Raw genomic sequence first — 19,368 nt, 5'->3', positions numbered from 1 at the left:
GGATTCATAGATTGTCTTTTGTATTAGCGAAAAGCCTAGTCGGGATGAGCTTGAGTTGATAGTGAGTGTGAGTCTATTATAATAGAAGCTTTCTTATTTATTCTCTTTGTCTATTTCATGTGCTATGTTCATCAATTGCTCTCTGATCAAACAGCGTATAAGTGTCGTATGAATTGATCGTTTTGATCTACAAGTTTATTGTGCCATCATCATGCTTGTCCATTGCATTGCATGCAATCTATATTCTTCATGACTTGTGCTCTTAAAAGGAGTGGTATTAGTAGTTGTTCTATACCAAAGGATTGCAATGTTGTTATGATAGGAGTTTCGCGAGTGATCCTTGTGCCATTGCATGATATTCTTTCATCGATGTTGATCTCAAGCTAAAGAAAGACGTGGGGGGGGTGGGGAGGTTAAACGCGAAAGAACAACATTGAGTGGGTAAGGACCTATTTTGAGTAGTTAGTTTTGGTTGGTCGTCGTGATACGAGTTTTCATGAGTGATTCTTGTGGGGTTGTATATTTTCCTTCCATTGACGTTATCTAAGGTTAAAGAAAGGGGTGAGGGAGGGTGGGGAGATTAAAGGTAAAGGAACAAGGGTGGGTCTTTGCGAGTTTTTAGATCAAGATTTAAATTTATTGGATTTGTGTTCTACGCTATTAGAGTTATATGATTGTATCCATCAGATCTTCTAACATGTCAAATTTGGCTACATTATTAGGAGGAAGAAAGCAACAACAATTTTGGAAACTCGCTTTCATTCATCAAGATGTGTTCAAATATGTTGTGATTTTGCTTGCCTTTTGGTATTCGTTGTTTGGTTTATGAGGTTGCATGTGCTAGGTGTCATTTACAGCCAATATTTATTTTTGATCTTTACATATGATGTCATTTACATCTAGTATTTTTAATAAATATGATATTTAGGTAACTCAGCTTTTGTGGCATAGCTTCAAATGTTCATTGGTTTTTATCCTATGTTACTTCACCCAATCAAAATTTTATTTTTTATTGTAAGCTGATTTCTTTGGTTTACTTTGTTTTTATTTTATGTCATATAGGAATATGTTCTTGGTCTATGTTTTCTTTTTTTGAACTAGTGTTTCATAAAAACTTTTTGTTATGATCCTTGTTTGGTGAATTTGGCTATCTATTCGTGTTGTGAAAATGTTGGAAATATGCATAGTGTCTGGTTCTTTTGGGGCTCTCTTTCAATTATTAGAACTTTTGGTGCTAGTGTTAATCTTGCCATATTTTTTTCAAGCTAGGGACAATGCCACAAGACCAGGGAGCGGTACCACGAGCAGGGGAGAAAAGCCCAGAGCCAACGTGAGGGAGTGAGGGAGAGGAGAGGCAAGCATAGGAGCGAGGGAGTGAGAGGACGGCTAGGGTGAGGGAAGAGGGAGAGGAGAGGGGAGGGGAGCCAAGAGGAGCAAGGGAGAGGAGAAGAGAGGGGAGCCAAGAGGAGCGAGGGAGAGGAGGGATGAGGGGGGGGGGAGGGGAGGGAGCAAGGGAGAGGAGGGAGGCAAGGGAGGGAGGGAGCGGAGCAAAGGAGCGAGGGAGGGGGAGGGAGAGGGGATCCTAGTAGTCCTTCAAATGGAATCCTATTCTTGCCTTGGATGCTCCCACCAGTTTTGAGATGATAGCTCTCATGTTCTCTATTTTGATGGCACTGCTTAAATGAGTCCATATGTTGCCTTTAAGGCTATAGCTACTCAATGAGGAGGGATTTTTCTAGGCAGTTCTTCCCTCCACATTCATTGCAAAAGTGTCTTCCATTGCCGTTTGGTTTCCATGGCTTTCAACCTCCTCCCCATACCTTGACTTGGTTTATTAACTTTTTTATCTCATAGTCTCTCTCTAGTTTTTCATACAACCCATGACAAACTACATTAGACCATGTGGTATCCTGTTTGAAGTAATGAAAGCAATACAAGAAACAAGAAACGATTTATGCTAAACAAACAAGATTAGAAAGAGATAGAAGGACTTGTCTGAAGCTTCATGTGATAAGAATTGAAACTTGTGCACATTCCAAGTAGGGATGCTTTTATCGAAAGTTATGCTTATATATTAATATAAATTTTGGTGAAAGTTTTCAAGCTCAATTTTCTTAGTTTCACAATATTGGTAGAATATAGTACTTTTTTATATGTTTTCTTTTGAAATTTGAAGGAAAACATGCAAAGCCTGGCGAAACTTTAATTTTTTTTTGCATAAAAGTTCCAAATCTTGGCGAATGTTTCAAATATTCATTTTTATTAGGGCATAGGAAGTTTCGATGCCAATACAAAATTTTAGTTTCTTGATGAAACTAACTTGAAAAAATCATCCATGATTCCAAGAGTATAGAGAGCACGGGGCCAAATGTCCATGAAAGGGAAAGATGTGTGGATGGGAAGAAACCATGATAAATATGGAAACGAAATTTTTTTTCAAAAGGAAGATAAAAGTGTGAAATGGATAAGTTCTAGAATGCCAGAAGAATTTTTTACATAGGTCAGGTAGGATAGGAGAGTGTGCTGTGTACATATTTAGAATTTATCAGTGTGTGGTAGAAGTGAAAGTTTGAATGCAAATTTGAGAGAAGTTCGAAAGATTGTCAAATATTGAAAAACACCAATGGTTGTGTTTTGCTGCCTTTAGCTATACACATCACCAAACTAATGCCCTCGATATAACTCCAATGAGTCCCAAAATGGCTGGAAAAAGCAAAAGTCAAAATAGCTCACTAACGGGTTTGATCTTGTGGATTAAGAAATGAAACCATCAAGTTTGGCACGCTTATGGCCTCATTGTTATGAGGTAGTGACTCAAAAAGGAACCAATGAAAAATGATAAATAATGTTGGATTTATTTAAAGAGCATTACACATGTATCCATTGAGTTTTTTCTAATGCGTCCATTTATGGCTACAAATATCGCTAAATATCAATATTTTGAGATCAGCATATAGAAGCTCCATAAGTGTGGAGTTCATTTTTGCCTTTCTAAGCAAAGTAGAAAAAGTTATTGAGCATGCCTTCATATGCATGCATACAATTGCAGCACATTATTGGACACCCCCTAAACCATAGAAAAGGTTCTCAATTGGTGGCCTCCTTGGGTCTTGTGTAGCGTACTATTAGTGTCAATGATGGTGAGATTTGTGTTTAGTTTTTCCTAGTTCTAGTGGTGATGATTTTGTGTAGAGTGCAATCTATATATTGGGATTTTGTACATGTAAAAGTTGATAGGTCAAATGTATAAATAGTTTTCCACCTTTGTGTCACAAAAGAGCTTTCTAAAAGATGCACATGTAAATGAACTTGATATTTAGCACACCAATAAGCTATGTGTTTCAGATATTATGTACATTTTGGCAGTCTAATGATGACGTTTTACATTTTTCAAATGGGTTTTGTCAATTGTGGACGTATTTCTAGGGTTTCTTGATGAATTTTGAGTTAACGTATGTGATGAGGTTGGAATGTATGTAGCAATAGGTGATGACAATAATGAAATTACTAGTTGCCTCTTAATGGTGAATTGAATTGAAAATACGGCGTTGCACAAGTAGTTATGAAGTATGGGGGCATGCTTGAAGGTAAGTGCACATGAATAATAAGCTCAAGCATTCTTCTCTATTGCACTTCTTCTTCTTCATGTGAGAATTCATTCATGGAAGTGTCTACTTACGCTTTGCAAGGTGGTCCTCTCCACCCAATGCCTCGCACACTCCAAGAGTTCAGTGTTCTCCCTTTGATTTTGTTTTAACTTTTATATTCTCTCAGAAAAGTTGATCCCTCTCTCCCTGCCTCTCTCTTTTCTTCCTTTTCTCCTCTCTTCTCTTTTCTCCACACAAGGCTTTTATAACGTTTCCTAATAGTTACAAATCTCAAGATCTTTAAATTGAGATACCTTAGAGTTATGGTTAGTATTAGGACCCCTTCTACATTTTTAGCACATCAAAACATCACATATATGTTTGTAATGATAACATTTGTGCATGGCTTCTCTTCAATCTGGCTCCCTTCTCCAATGCAAAATCCAACACGAGCCTTAATCTATAAAGAAAAACAAGCAACCTACAAGTACAGAGCCGATAAATACAAGGCCAAAGCTACCACATAAATCTTAAGGATTCAAAATTTGGTCCTTGAACCCCGTCATTAAGTCATTAGATGATAAATGTGGTATTAGTACAAGCTAGCTCGTGGTGTTCTATGCTCAATGATCATACAAAACAATACAAGAGTAGTAAAAAGCATTGGCATGCATGAGAAAATATTAACAGGGGATTCATATTCACAAAGTTCTAGTAAGCCAAAAGCACTAGTAGCAATAAGTAATTCAAGAAAGAATGAATCACTAAATGAGGAATCAAGAAAACGGAAGCCCACAAAGGGGATTCAACTAAATGCCTTGTAGCTTTCACTTTATCGACTCGAAGAGAATCTATGCATGACAAGCAATCAAGTGGGTTGTTCTCTTTTGTTTAAGAGACTTGTGTTAGCGGAACACACAACTTAACACTAGTTTGGTAACAAGACATTAAAGTTTTCTTAAAACATTAAAATGTCCTGCCACGTGGCCATGTTTGAGGAATTTCCACGATCTACATGCAATGAATTTTCATATCCCATCTTCATCATGTCCTCTTATGATCCAAAATCTCATTTAAAAATGTTGTAGAGTATAATTATGTACACTAGGACCGAAATTTTATTCTATTTTAAATCCACCCTAAAATTTTGGTGGTCAAAACAACCACCAAAAGCAATGACTTAAAGTTTTGTGAAAAGTTGGTCTTACAAGGTCATAATGCACAATTTTTTAGATTTATAAAATTATAATTATTACTATATGTTCAAAAGAATCTTCATTAAATAAAAAAGTCCAAAGTTCAAAGATGTATCTAGGATTCTATTGCTATTTTCTCTTATCTTATTAAACAAGCTAAAATGACCAATAATCAATTATTTTTTCTATAGATGCGTATTTATATTTTGAGGTTCGTCTATATGGATGAAAAGTTATTTGTATGTCGAAGACAATGTTTCTCTTTTCAAGTCCTTCAATTAGTTGAATGTGAGAGCTTTGTCATGCTTCTTGGGTCTATCAAAATGATGAATTATCATATGCCTAGAGAGTAACATAGTGTAAAGTCAAATCTAATATATTCCTTAAGAGAAATTTTAGGTCATGCATGGCTATACATGATAATATGGGTTATATAAGATATATTCCCACACTTCTATAATAATATAAGACTATTTGATGAGATATAGAAAGTTTCAATGGTGCATAAGCTCCTTTATATTAAACTACAAGATTTTGAATCATATCATGAAGTAAAAGATTTCATGAAATGATGTTATATCATATCATATAAAGTAAAAGTTTAAGGTTTAAACTTAGTTTGATGTGTATAAAACATAGGTTTCATATGTACTTACCTTTGCGAATGTTGTAGCCAAAGATGACATACACATATTTATTAATATAAGATATCTTTTAGTATTGAAAGTTACACCCAACTTTATTTTCTATACTAAAACTATGTTTTAAAAAATTGATACCACAAGTAGTAGGTTTTTTTAAAGCGCTATATGTTTCAAATTTGTTCAATTTGTACGAGTCCAAACAACCATGCACTTGCTGCAAAAGAAAACAAGGTCTTTGTCATAGCTTTTGGTCTACGGAAGTATTTTTCCCATGTTCTTGAACAAGTCAACAATATATGTCTTTAAGGGTTCTTACATTTAATAAAGGTTCAAATGACTAAAAACAAATTTAGAGCCCTAAAAAGGACACTTTTAGAACTACCAACCTAGTGTTAATCATGCTATGCTTGTCATAAGATTTTGAAGTATCATTGCAGCAAAGTGGCTATCTCACCATTATTTCTTTTTAAATGTGATCTAGACAAAGTAGCTACCTCAATGTCAGCCGTAGCCAAAACACATTGCTAATAGAGGACATATTGGACATTGCATATTGCAAGGGGTCTTAAGAGCCTTGGAATTTGCACTAGGGTTTTGTTCGCATAATCCTATCAAAATTTAAGGGATGAATCTTTGCATTTGTATCTCATTAAATGTCCAAGAAAACTACTAAGAAAAGGCAATTGCTTGCCCAAATGCTTGAATCCTAAATGTCCAAATCTGCCAAATAAGACACATTTGCCATGTTAATTGGAACATTTCACCTTCTTTAAGAGGCACCCATTCTACTAGGCAACACATGTATTAGGACACTTATTAACATTCATGCGCTTCGTTATCTAAGTTGTTGCAGCGGAGTAGCATTTAGAAAAAGCTTGACAATGGAGATGCCTCAAAAGAAGGGGGGGGGGGGGGGGGACAACACAACTCATGATTTGTTTCAAGTATTAGTGATCTAGTGACAAGATCATCGTTTTAACCACTCCACACACGAGTCATACCATACATTTAATACAAACTATTTTTCAAAAGAAAGCCGGCAAAAGAAATAGAAGGATCCAACATTTTCTGCCACAGGTTAGTTCAAATCTTTCCATGTAGCATATATTCAACAGAACACAGTGCAAACTTTGAAAAGATTTAGCAATCAAAGACTACTGCACAAACAGAACGGCAGCCAATGTCACCTTTGGGATACATCAAAAACTTCAAATGCACACGGAATCTATCATGTTCTCCTGTTACCAGTGCATCTGCTCTGTAATACATGGCAAATAGAAGATAATGATGGTTTCACAAAGCATCCATAGATAACATACTACTTTGAGAAATAAAACTGATGGTCACATAGCACCCACTTTCTACTCCACATATCCCTTTATGCAGGAAGAACAAAAGGAGATGATGGATTCCAAGCATTTACAGACTGCTAATAAATTCCCTGGATAAAATGCAGGATTGCAAGGCTTCTTTACAAATGGACCAGCTCAGCCCTAAACAACGTACTTGACAGATCCAAAGTAGAGTGTGAGGAAAGATAACCAATTTACAGTATCCAAGACTATGTGCTATCCATTGTGTTATCTGTGCTAGCTATATTGCTAGCTCCGACCTGTTGCTCTTGTCTTGCAGCTCCAAATACAAAGTTACTAGGATTAGCAGAACCATTACCAGATCCCACAGAAAAAAGAGAGGAGATTGTCGAGGGAGAAGCCGATGTATTACAGAAAATCGGGTTCGCTGCCGTACTTGAAGAAGTTGTGAATCCAAACCCAAAAGCTACACCATTTTGAGTTGGCGCAAAAGGTGTATGTAAAGCATTTGAACCAAAAACCTCAGACTCGTATACTTGTAGCTGTTGAGTAACAGCTGCAAAAAAGAAAAGAAAGAAGAAAAAAGAAAAAAAAAAGTCATCTCCTAGCTCCTGCCAACATCTCTCCCCAAATCCTCTATGCTCCAAATGTGCTTCAGCAAACTCAGCCAGCCCCTCTTCCCCCCTGGCCAGGCCTCTCTTCTCCCTCTCACTCAGCCTCTCCCCTCGTGTTGCCAGTGCCCCTCCCCGCCCTTTTGCTTCAGCAAACCATGCGCAAGGATTACACTCCTTTATGCAGCTAAACCACATGCAAGGATTACAATTATTTTTTAGTATGTGAATTTTCTTTAGAAGATTACGATTGTTTCCGTTTGCTTCGAAGTGAAATCTTTGAGTAGATTTGTAGCTATGATTTTTGGAAGTCAGACGAGCCAACCTATGAGGTTGGGTTAGACGATAAAACATGGATGTGAATAGTGTGGATGTGAAGATTCTTTTTCATAATATTGATATATTTTGTTGAGATTTTTCGAAAAATATTTTACACTCTCTCTCTCTCTCTCTCTCTCTCTCTCTCTCTCTCATCCCCCCCCCCCCCTCTCTCTCTCTCTCTATATGGACACGTAACAAACAAGATTTGAAGGGGAGCCCTTGGAAATAGTCCATATTAATATCTAGGACTAGATTTCACGGACAACTACAAATGGAATGCATGTGTGGAAAGGAGGATTCTGAGAGGTTTGAAAGCTCTATATAGCTTCCAAATTTAAATGCACGGAGGCACATCTTGTGAGAAAATGGGAAGCAAACAAGAGTGAGCAAAATGGAGAGAGTGAGCTGAACGTAGTTCACTCCCCGAAGTGTACTGAACTGAAGTGAAGTACAATGAAAGAGATGAGGGTTTTGTCTAAGTGACAAATCTCTAACCGTAGTTAGAGATTAGACTATGGTTAGGGGGAAAAACCTCTAAGAGGAAAAAGTGTCCCTAACCCGCTTATTACATTACATTGGCCACTGCCTAGAATATAATAATAATTCTAACACCCCCCTGCAGTGCCAATGTGGTATACAAGATAGTGATCAATCACCAAAAGGAGATAAGTTTAGGGCACTGCAAAATGCCTGAAACTTCTCACGTGGAAGTGCTTTGGAGAAGATGTCTGCAACATTGTCATGTGTTGACACATAGATCATACTGATCTCCCCTACATGCAACTTCTCTCTGACATAATGATAATGAACCTCAATGTGCTTCGTGCGAGCATGAAACACAAGATTCTTTGCCACTGCTATAGCACTCTGACTATCAATGAGAATTGGAGGACCCTCCAATATGAGACGATCATCAACGAACAAACGTCGCAGCCAAACACACTCAACTGTCACTGTGAAAGCTGCCCTGTACTTAGCTTCACATGAGGAGGTAGTCATCTACATAAAGAATAATGACCAAAATATCCCCCCCATCCTTCTTGATGTAATCCCTTACTTGCCAGGAAGGCATCGATCTTGGCATACCATGCACGTGGGACTTGTTTCAGCCCATATAAAGCTTTGTTAAGCTTGCAAACTTGAAGTGCATTGCCAGAAAATTCAAATCCAAGAGGTTGTTTGACATAAGCCTCTTCCTGCAAGTCCCCATTAAGGAAAGCTGTTTTTATGTCCAACTGATGGACATTCCAAACAAAATTTGCAGCCATTGTAATAACTGACCGTATGGTGGTCATCCGGGATGTAGGAGCAAAAGTCTCCTCATAATCTATGCCCTTCTTCTGTGCATAGCCTTTGGCAACCAGCCTTGCCTTGCACCTATCAATAGACCCATCTGGCTTCCTTTTTACCTTAAAAACCCACTTGGTACCGATGGCATGCTTACCTGGTGGCAAATCCACAACATCCCAAGTCTCATTTTTCTCTATGGACTACAACTCATTGTGCATGGCATGCATCCAATGCACATTATCCTTTGCTTCTTCAAAAGAGTCAGGCTCCTCTTCATCAAGAAGAGTCCCTGCATAAGCTGTCGCAACTGAAAGAGCTCCCCCTGCGTACCTTACTGCACTACAAGGCAATGGGACCTCAAGCCTACTCTCCCTGAGAGTTTGTGGCAACCAATTCAGGACTGTTTTGGCTGCATGTATCTCTTGAATCTCTTGCCTGTCAACTTCATCCACACCCTGTGGAGGTACAAAATCAGCCAGTGGCTGAATCGGGGCATGTGGATCGAGAGGAGGTGGTTGTAAATTCTGATTTTCAGCATGAACCTTAGCTAGGGAGCCAAATGCTATAGGAAGCATCCCCTCAAAAACATCATCTGAAGAAGCTGGAATCTGAAATTCAGCATGTGCATGTGCTGAATTTTCACAGAATATAACATCTCTACTAACAAAAATCTTGCGCGAAGCAAGATTGTAGAGACGATAGCCTTTGCTTTGTGAACTATACCCGACAAAAATGCATTTAAGTGCCTTATCTGACAACTTGTGTCGAAACTCCACAGGCACGTGGGCATATGCAACACAACCAAAAACTCTAAAATGGTCCACTGAAGGCTTTCTCCCATGCCATGCCTAATAGGGACTGATTGTCTTCAAAGCCTTTGTGGGAGCCCAATTCAAAACATAGTTGGCACACATGAGACCTTCAAGCTAAAACCTGTGAGGCAACTTTTTACTAGTAAGCATGCATCTATCCATCTCCATAAGAGTGCGATTCTTCCGCTCACCTTTGCCATTCTGTTGAGGTGATAGCCTCACTGTAAGCTGATGCGTGATGCCTTTCTCCTTCAAGAATGCCTCAAACTCATGAGACATATACTCCCCCCCTCAATCTGTGCGAAGTGTCTGCACCTTGAGTCCTCTCTCATTCTCAACCATAGCCACAAAGTGTTTGAAATGCAAAAACACTTCTGATTTTGCCTTGAGACCATAGACCCAAGTGTAGTTGGTGAAGTCATCTATGAATGTAACAAAATAAAGATAACCCCCAAAAGCAGGTGTCCTCATGGGACCACAGACATCACTGTGAATAAGCTGTAATTTCCGTGTAGCTTTCACTGCACCATCCTTCTTGAAAGGAAATCTATGCATCTTACCAAGTATGCAACCCTCACATGCGGCCATGCAACTTATCCTCTTGTGTGAGGACTCCGAACACCTCATTGGGGTTGTTCTAAGCCATTTTTGCCAGATAAACTCAAAAAACACAACAAACTGGCCAAGTAAAATCCCTTCTGGGATGTAAAATGCACGAGTAAGATTTGCAACGAAAACCTGCCCACAGTGATAAATACTGTCACAACCTATCGAAGGCTCAAAATGCACCACAATGCTTTGCTGAATGCCCAAAAATCTGCAAAAAGTGACAAAAGTCTGCAAATTGCCTCGTGAGTCAAGAAATACTTGCAAACTTCCAAAATGCTCTTTTACATACAAAATTGCAACCCAAATGCAAAAGCCCCAATTTCTTGTGGGAAATTGCATACAAAAGAGGGCAAATGATCTGAAAGCCCCAAATGTTACACAATTTGCACTCTGCCTGCAAAAGCCCCAAATTTTGGGGTGAAATTAAGCAAATGTCACTCAAATTTCAAGTCTGCTGCAAACAGCCCCAAAATTCCACCTGCTACAATGAAATGCCAAACAATGGCACAATGCACAAATGAACCTGCAAATCGACCCTGCCAAAAAATGACACACACCTTCACCTTGTACAGAACTGACAATACGATACTGTCACTACAGATTTCGTACAATGGTACAGACCATGTACGGTCGAAATCCATACACATGTAAGGATGTATGGACGGAGTTGTACGACAGGGTTGTATGGAAACAGCATGATAGTACAGAATGTCAGACCGTACGTTGTGCGGACTACGTATGGTGCTGTACGAAAGCTGATGGCGAGCACTTGTAGTTTGGAGTACGAGGCGCAAATGTACGGCCAGCTATAGTACTCTGACAGTACGGATAGTGAAAATGCAACAGTACGGCCTATACAACATTGTACGCTTGTACGGAGTGAGTTTTGCGCCTGTGTACGGATTGAAGCGTACGAACAAAGAGCAAGCACCTATACGAATCTGGTGCGGAATGCGCAGCTCAGGCTACGTGCAGACTATGAGCACGAGGTTGTACGGAATGCGCTGTACGGACGGGAGTTGCACGCGATGGAGCTAGGAGCTGGAAGCAGATCCGAGAGCTAGAGGCAGGTCCAAGAGCTTAAGCTGCTCTAATACCAAATGTGAGAAAATGGGAAGCAAACAAGAGTGAGCAAAATGGAGAGAGTAAGAGGGAACAGTGCCCCTAACCCGCTTATTACATTACATTGGCCACTGCCTAGAATATAATAATAATTCTAACACATCTGTAGAATTGGGAAATGAGAGAGTTTTTTATGAATACCCCACGAGGACACCCGGGCTATCTAGGACATACTAGGAAAGGAATAAAAACTTTACATAAATGTTTTCTGATAGGGGAGTTAGGGGTTAAGGCCTTACACCCTACCCCACTCTTGAGGGGAGAATACAGCACCATACAAGATTTCATAAAAAAATTGAAGGGATTTGTAGACTATCTTGCCATCTTACTGGCTGAAAGAGGTCTCACATTTCAAAAACTTTAAAAAAATTGCAGAAATTTGTGTCAGAAAATTGGGTCTTTTACTTTTGTGCAAAAAGTTGCAAACAATCTGATGCCAACAAATTTGAAGGAGCTTCCAACTACGATGGTTGAAAGAATGTGGTTAAAATTTGTCTTTTGGCTTTTGATCTGTGGGATATTGCTGCAAGTACAAAGAAACCCAATGAGAAGGACAAGGTGATCAAGGAGTTAGAGAAAAATGCTAATAAGTTCTTGCCTTGATTAACTAAGGTACCAAAACGTTTTAGGAAGATAGCCCCTCTCTTTCTAGCTCACAAGTGCCCTAATAGAGGTGGTTCCAGCATAGTGGACGATTGAGGGGTTATCTTACTTTCAAGTCGCCCATTGTAAACTTCCACATCAAAGAAACCAAAAAGTTTTAGCTGTTTGTGGCACCACTTTGCTACAAAGAGCTGTATTTTTTTGTCACCATTTGGTACTTCTCTCAAGAATAAAGTATCATCTTTATTAGAATTGACATCGGTCAAAGAATGTTGACTTTGGTTGATTAAGAATAAGTGTTATTGTTTTGCTTTTGCTTTGCATTGGTAAAAGAGAACTGTGGGGACGTCCACAAGGGACTAGGATTAGTCCAAGAACTAGGAATGCATGCATTTTGCTAACCTCTAAGGGGTTAAAATGTTGAAATTTGTTTGTGCAATCTCTAGGACCCAAGAGAGTGCAAAAAGGACCCAAGATTGGGGAGAAAAGCACAAAAAGCAGGTCCCACAAGGCCCTATAGCAAGGACAAGGGGGCGCCTCTTTAAAAAGAGGACGCACAAGACTAAAAAGGTACCTAAAGCCTCCAATTTAGGAAGAAAAGCCTAAAAGCTTGACTTTTATGTAAAAGTAGCTTTTAGAAAGCAGGCCCTAGCTTTTTGCTAGGCCTAGTCTATAAAAGAAGGGCTATAGGTCTCCCAGATGTATTCAAAATTATACGCAACTTCATGCTCTTCTCAAAGCCAGTTGTACAAAGTAGTTTCCATTGCAATAAAGACCTTTGGGGGGGTCCAACCCTTATTTCTAGGCCCTAGTGCTGTATTTCGTTCTCTCTCTGTCACCAAGTTGTAAATACTCCAAGTCAAAATTCCAATTGACCATTTATTTGATCATAATTAAAGAGCCTCTCATTTATTTAATTATGTTCAAAAGTTTATCTTTTGTTGGTCAAAGTATTGACTTCGGTCAAAGATACTTAACTCCGATTAAGTAACCCTAACCCCTGTTAGGAAGACTTGGCTTACGCCAAGGTGGTTAACCAAAGAACCACATCGCTGACTTTGGTCAAAGAGCATTGACTTCGGTCAACAAGACTTGACTTATGCCAAGAGGGTCAACTTTGGTGAACCAAGATGTGCCAACTTCAATTGGAGAGACTTGGCCATAATTAAGGCGCTTCGACTGTCGGTCAAGACCCTTAATTATGATCAAGAGGGTTGACCTCGGTTCACCAAAGAAATTGTTTCATGTTATGTGCACATGTTTTGCTTGGTGGGGAGGCCCAGTAGTAGTCTAGAATTTATTTGCATGCAAAAGCGCTAACGATTAATGGGTGCGCATGGCTATGTGCGCTTTAGATTAATTGTTGCTGGTACTAAGAGGGGTTGAACGCCCGAGCCATATGGAGCTTAGCAAGCAACCAAGAGTTATTCCCGTGACCCAATGCTACGAAGACCCCAGAATTTGCCCTTCGAGGCATGTAATTAGAGTTAGTCTAGGATTTAGACAGTGGCATGTTGTCAAGAAAGAATGAGCTTGTGAGATCTTTTGTAAAATGGATTCATCGTAGGAATTCATGTATGCTAGCAGCCCGTGTGCTGAATCGTACTATTGTAGTTAGATTCTCTTAATGAATAAAGACCTTCGGGGGTCCAGCCCAACAAGTTGTTCTGGGCCTTAATGTTTTGCAGAGAGAGGGAGTGAGAGAGAATTTGAAAATAATCTGACTACGCTGATTTCCGAGGAGATTGTGAGGAAAAGAGGATTCAATTGATTTCACTCTCCCCTTCCCGGAGCTCTTTCTACTGCTGCGAATTGTTTCTTCTCCTACTAGACGAAACTGCGATCTGTTCCAGCATCATAGTCTTGCAACATTCGCACGTGTGAGTGTCATACGGGAGAAATTCTACTGCGATTTCTGTTCCAGCCGCCTAAATCTGCTGCGATTAGGGTTTCCAGCCCTTCCAGGTGCCCAATAACCCAATGATTTGCTCCAGAAGGCTGATCTTGGTATTGGTAAAGGTTTCAGTGGTATATCCAAAGCTGTCTCCTAGATATTCTCGGCCTTTTTGAGTGAGTTACCCGAGGCTTTTCATGTGAGTCTTGTCAAGAAATACCCAAGACCAGAGCCCACGGAACCAATACAAGAAGAGCCACCAGAGGTGAAACAGATGGAGGGGATCCTCCAACCAAAACAGATTGTATACTGCACAGAAAAGAAAGGGCCCAGAGGCAAGGACATCCGTAGATACCTTGTCAAGTTCGGCACTTGATGCCAAGTGGGTAGATGAGGACAAGTTTTGCAGTTGTATCAAGAAGCTGTTCAGTTGACGGCAATTGATTAGAAGCCAAGCGGATGTCACCACTTGGTACTTCTCTCAAGAAATAAAGTATAATGTTTATTAGAATTGACTTCAGACAAAGAATGTTGACTTTGGTTAATTAAGAATAAGTTTTATTGTTTTACTTTTGCTTTGCATTGGTAAAAGAGAACTGTGGGGACGCCCACAAGGAACTAGGATTAGTCCAAGAACTAGGAATGCATGTATTTCGCTAACCTCTAATGGGTTAAAGTGTTGAAATTTGTTAGTGCAATCTGTAGGATCCAAGAGAGTGTAAAAAGCACCCAATATTGGGGAGAAAAGCACAAAAAGTAGGTCCCACAAGGCTCTATAACAAGGACAAGGGGGCGCCTCTTTGAAAAGAGGACACACAAGACTAAAAAGGTTAATTTGCACTACATATATTGACGGCATGGGTCCAACCAACATTCGCATAATGTGAGAGACTTGTTGGCAAATTAAGGGTGAGATCCCAAGCTTGTTTATCTCTATTGATAGAGAAGACGATTATCTTCATGCAGTAAGCAAACTCTATGAGAGAGTCGATATGCTCATTTGATAGAGCTTTTCAAGATGAAATTTTAGATTTAATAATGTGTAATTGAGAGTAATTTTGAGAAGGATCATGGGGTTGATAAGAGGAACGATTCCATGCGTACAACAGTTAATACTCTAGTGCTATGCCTAGATTAGTGCGAGACACAAAGCCCAATGAGAACTCCATCCCTACACTCCTCACCATCTCACATTAATGTATGTTATGACTCTGTATTGATGATCTTATGGCTATGTGGCATGTAGCATGGATGTTGATGCTCATTCAGTAGCTCCACCCTTTCAGCTTGTTGTATCAGGTTTCTCACAATCTCCGAAGTCTCTCTCTCTCTCTCTCTCTCTCTCTCTCTCTCTCTCTCTCTCTCTCTCTGCTACCCCCTCCGTACCCTTTGCGCTACCCCTTGCACTACCCCCTGCTCTCTCTCTCCCGCTACCCCCTGCTCTCTCTGCTACCCCCTCGCTACCCCTCTCTCTCTCCCGCTACCCCCCCCCCCGCTACCCCTCTGCTACCCCCTCCACTACCCCCCCCCCCCCGCTAACCCCTCTGCTACCCCCGCTACCCCTACATTACCCCTCGCTCAGCAAACCCCCCCCCCCTCTCGTTTTATTATTATTATTATTATTTTATATATATATATATATATAAATAAAAGGTTGGAGCTGCGAGCGGGGGTTCTCCAACAGCTCCGACCTACTGCAATCCCTTCTTTGCCTGCTGCTGCCTCCCCCATAATGAAGGGAACAGGGGGATGAGGACAAAAGACTAGGCAGGAGACCCTTCGGTCCAAATTTGCATACGCGTGGAGATGGGGAAGGAGAACGGTGACAAGGCGAAAACACAAAAGTAACTCAATCTGGAGGACTTCAACAAACGCAGCAACCGGAGCGGTTTGACAGTAGACAGCACCGCGGCCCAGAAGAAAGGGGCCCACCCAAAGTCCATGCCGCTCACCACATCCTCGACCTCTATGGTTACCACCACTATTTCACCACCATCATCCACCTCATCATCTACGCCACCTCTCTCCTCCCCCTCTCCTGCATCATCATCACAGGTCTCCTCTACAGTAGCCTCACCACTGGCCCCACCGGCCACGGCTCCACAGTACTTTCCCCTCGTATCACCTCTACCTCTCAACCAGCCACCCTTCATCACCTCGTCCGGCCTCGCTGCTCCTACATACCACTCCCCCACCCAGATCATGCTGTCCCCACCCTCAGTACAACCTCAACAGCCCACCTTCATTCCAACCCCTCTCGAGATCTAGTTCCCACCTGGACCAGGACATCTTAGGCCCCCACCAGATGCTTGGGACTCCCTATTGGCTAAGATACACAGCATCCGGGCCCGTCAGGCAGAGCTGACACATTATACCCAAGAGCAGGCCCGCATTATATACGAGCAGGGTACCCTTATCTAGGGACTCAAGCACAACATCACACAACTTCGAGAGGAGCTCGGGGCCCTCAGAGCAACGCCTGAAGGGACCCCAGTCACAGAGATGGAGGCACAGATAGCCACGATACAATCAGCTATAGCAGAGACGACTAGATGGATGGACGTGGTGAAACGGAAGCCTGCAAAGGCAACCGTTTCAGCCACCATACAGGAGCAACAGCAGAGGGCTTTGAAGGCCCTCAACATCCGGATACGAGGGATCACGCGAGACAGCACCAACACCACTACGACGCCCATGGAGGAGGCGATCACCTTTGTGACCACTACCATGGGGGTCCCCGACCATGGCATAGAGGGAGCATGGCGTGTTGGGAGAGATCCCAACCAAGAGCAACCCCTAGTCATTCGCTTCAAAGATTCACATGCTCAACTAGCGACACTCCGACGCCGAGCTGCTCTATGAGAGCATCCCACCCTGTCCATGGACGAGGATTTGACACCACTACAGATTGAGGAGCGACGAGTTCTTCTGCAGCAGTGGGATGTTGTCCGCAAGGAGGGGAAATGGGCCGCGGTCCGAGATGGTAGGTTGTTGACCGGCACTCGTCGGGCTCCCACCCGTACCCTCTAGGGGGACGGGGCCTATGAGACTCAGGTTTTCGAGACCCTAGATTGCACCATTTGGAACTGTAATGGTACCTTATGGTCAGACCCAGGGAACTTCTCGAAGTCTTATACAAGACGAGACATAGTCTTTTACACGGAGACACACCAAAGCCCAGAGCGTCCACTACCAATAGTCAATGGCTACACATGGGAGTCAGCCTTCAGGGATGAGACGAGGGATACAGGAGGAGTTCGAGGATCAGGCGGGGTCGCAGTATTGTACAGGTCTTCCCTCGTTGGAGCCATCTCCATTGAGAGGAAGGACGCACACTCCCGATTCATGTGGATCCAGATCTGACGCACAGATACCCGTGACCTTTTCATAGCAATATGCTACTTCCCACCAGACACATCCCACTTCGCCAGAGTGGCACGAGAGGAGAGTGAGACATCGCCATATGCACCCTTACATCAAGATATCCCAGACATTTCAGCCCGCGGGGAAGTTCTCCTTGTTGGGACTTCAACGCCAGGACGAGCACGCGCCAAGCACCACTCCTGGACTTCCGAGAGAACTCTATCATGCTACAAGACATGGACCTAGACGGAGCAGGTATGACCAAGACCTCATCGGACCGACACGAGCTTATTACACCATATGGACACGCGCTCCTTAATCCACGCAGGATGATGATCTCATCATCTACAACGCGCTTGACCTATGGTCCTCCTCAGGTGGCTTTACTTGCTTCCCACACCGGGGGGCACTAGTGTAGTAGATTACATCATGGGATCCCCTACCTTCACTTCATGTACCAACTTCACCGTAGCACCACTCCTTCCAGGAGCTGATCACACATACCTATTCTTCACTATCGCCACCCCACGCTTAGCCACACCACACACACCACATAGGAAGCACAACACCTACCACGACATACACTTTGATCACAGCCTCTCACCGGCCTACTCTGGACGCCTAAACAAACTCCTAACCTACATCGATCACATACCACTCATAGAGCACCGTGCTGCCCTGATTAGTCGCACACTCCATGAGGCTGCCCTCCAAATCTTTCCCCACACCACACAGTCCACTAGACCACCACCTCTTGGTTCTGTACCTTGCAACAATTGGTACGATGCGGAGTGCAAGGCTTATCGCCGAGAGCTCCGACTTGAAACCAAATGTCACCTCCCGAACACACCAGACACAGTACAGAAGTACCGACGTCTCGTACGTCGGAAGAAGCAGGCATTTCTTCATCGAAATGAGGTGGAGCTGCTGCACATCTTGTAGAGCAACAACTCTTAGGATTTTTTGCGGAGATTCCTTGAGCGTAGGTCTCCATCACCCCTCACCGACACAAGAGTCTGGCACGCGTATGCACACCATCTTTATGATGTCCCACACCAGCCCACTCCAGATCTCATACACACACCTCGCCCCACCACTTGCTCGTTGTTCACCAGAGGGGGAGTGTAAACTACTCAGTGCTTTCTATCAATTCAGACAATGGATTTTGCAGAGGCGTTTGAATGAAATGATTGCGAGTTGCCAAACACATATACTTGAACTTACGAGTTTGCAATTAAGCTCGAATTAAGACTTATACAGCTTAAACACAAAGTGACATCATTGGAAATTGCAATATGATTGAGGGGCCAAGACGGCCCCCCCCCCCCTTATCCAGGCTCACTTTATTCTTGAAAATGGAGATACAAGACCAAGGTGCAATGCACCTTCCAAACTGATGAACTCAGTGAAAGCCTAGGACCTAGATACAAGACTCAAGAGCATATGTACAAGGTAGACAACAAAAAGGAGGACTCCAAGCTCAGGTTTCAACTCTTGGCTTGCCCAATCCACAAGGAAGAAGCCTGCAACAATCACCACTTACATCCAACATTAGAGGCAAGCACTAGTTTCTAGAAAGATAGTAGAAACAACATGAAATAGTGCTGTAAATGAGATAAACTTGACAATACACGCTCCCTTCGTGACTTGACCCTTTTTTAGATGAAGTCCTTGATGCCTCTGAAGCTACCTTGGGTGAGGAGAGTGTGGAAATGGGGCTGGAATGAGAACAGCTTCAAAAAACAGCCTGTAGACTAGAGAGAGAAAGCCTTTATGGAGTGATAGCTGTAGAGAGAGAGTGCCAATGCTGATCCCAAGGGAGGGGATGTAAGAGAGGAGCTGCTCTGTTCCAGAGGTGCACAGAAAGGCAGATTTCTGCAAGGGGAATGGGCTGGAACAGTAGAGAGAGAAATTCTACAGTAGAGAGAGAAAGACTGCACCAGGAGAGAGAAAGGGGCTGTGGCTGCTCCAGGCTAGGAGAAGGAGAGAGGATGCTGCAGGCT

At 42.1% G+C, this 19,368-nt stretch overlaps 1 protein-coding gene across 1 annotated transcript in view; it reads right to left on the bottom strand.

Moving 5' to 3' along the window:
* Positions 1-6,605: 6,605 nt before the first annotated feature.
* Positions 6,606-19,368, bottom strand: part of IBR5 (indole-3-butyric acid response 5) — a 68,535-nt gene continuing 55,772 nt past the window's right edge. Inside the window, exon 5 of the mRNA XM_087372554.1 lies at positions 6,606-7,296. Within this exon, the coding sequence (XP_087228680.1) occupies positions 6,989-7,296 (308 nt within the window). The 3' untranslated portion in view covers positions 6,606-6,988. The remainder of the gene's footprint in view (positions 7,297-19,368) is intronic.

This window comes from Dipteris shenzhenensis, chromosome 3 (assembly GCF_047967505.1).
Source record: "Dipteris shenzhenensis isolate YYH24624 ecotype China chromosome 3, Dip_SZ_1.0, whole genome shotgun sequence".
Lineage (NCBI taxonomy): Eukaryota > Viridiplantae > Streptophyta > Polypodiopsida > Gleicheniales > Dipteridaceae > Dipteris > Dipteris shenzhenensis.
Note: the sequence above shows the minus strand (reverse complement) of the source record. Positions and strands in the feature narration are given on the sequence as shown.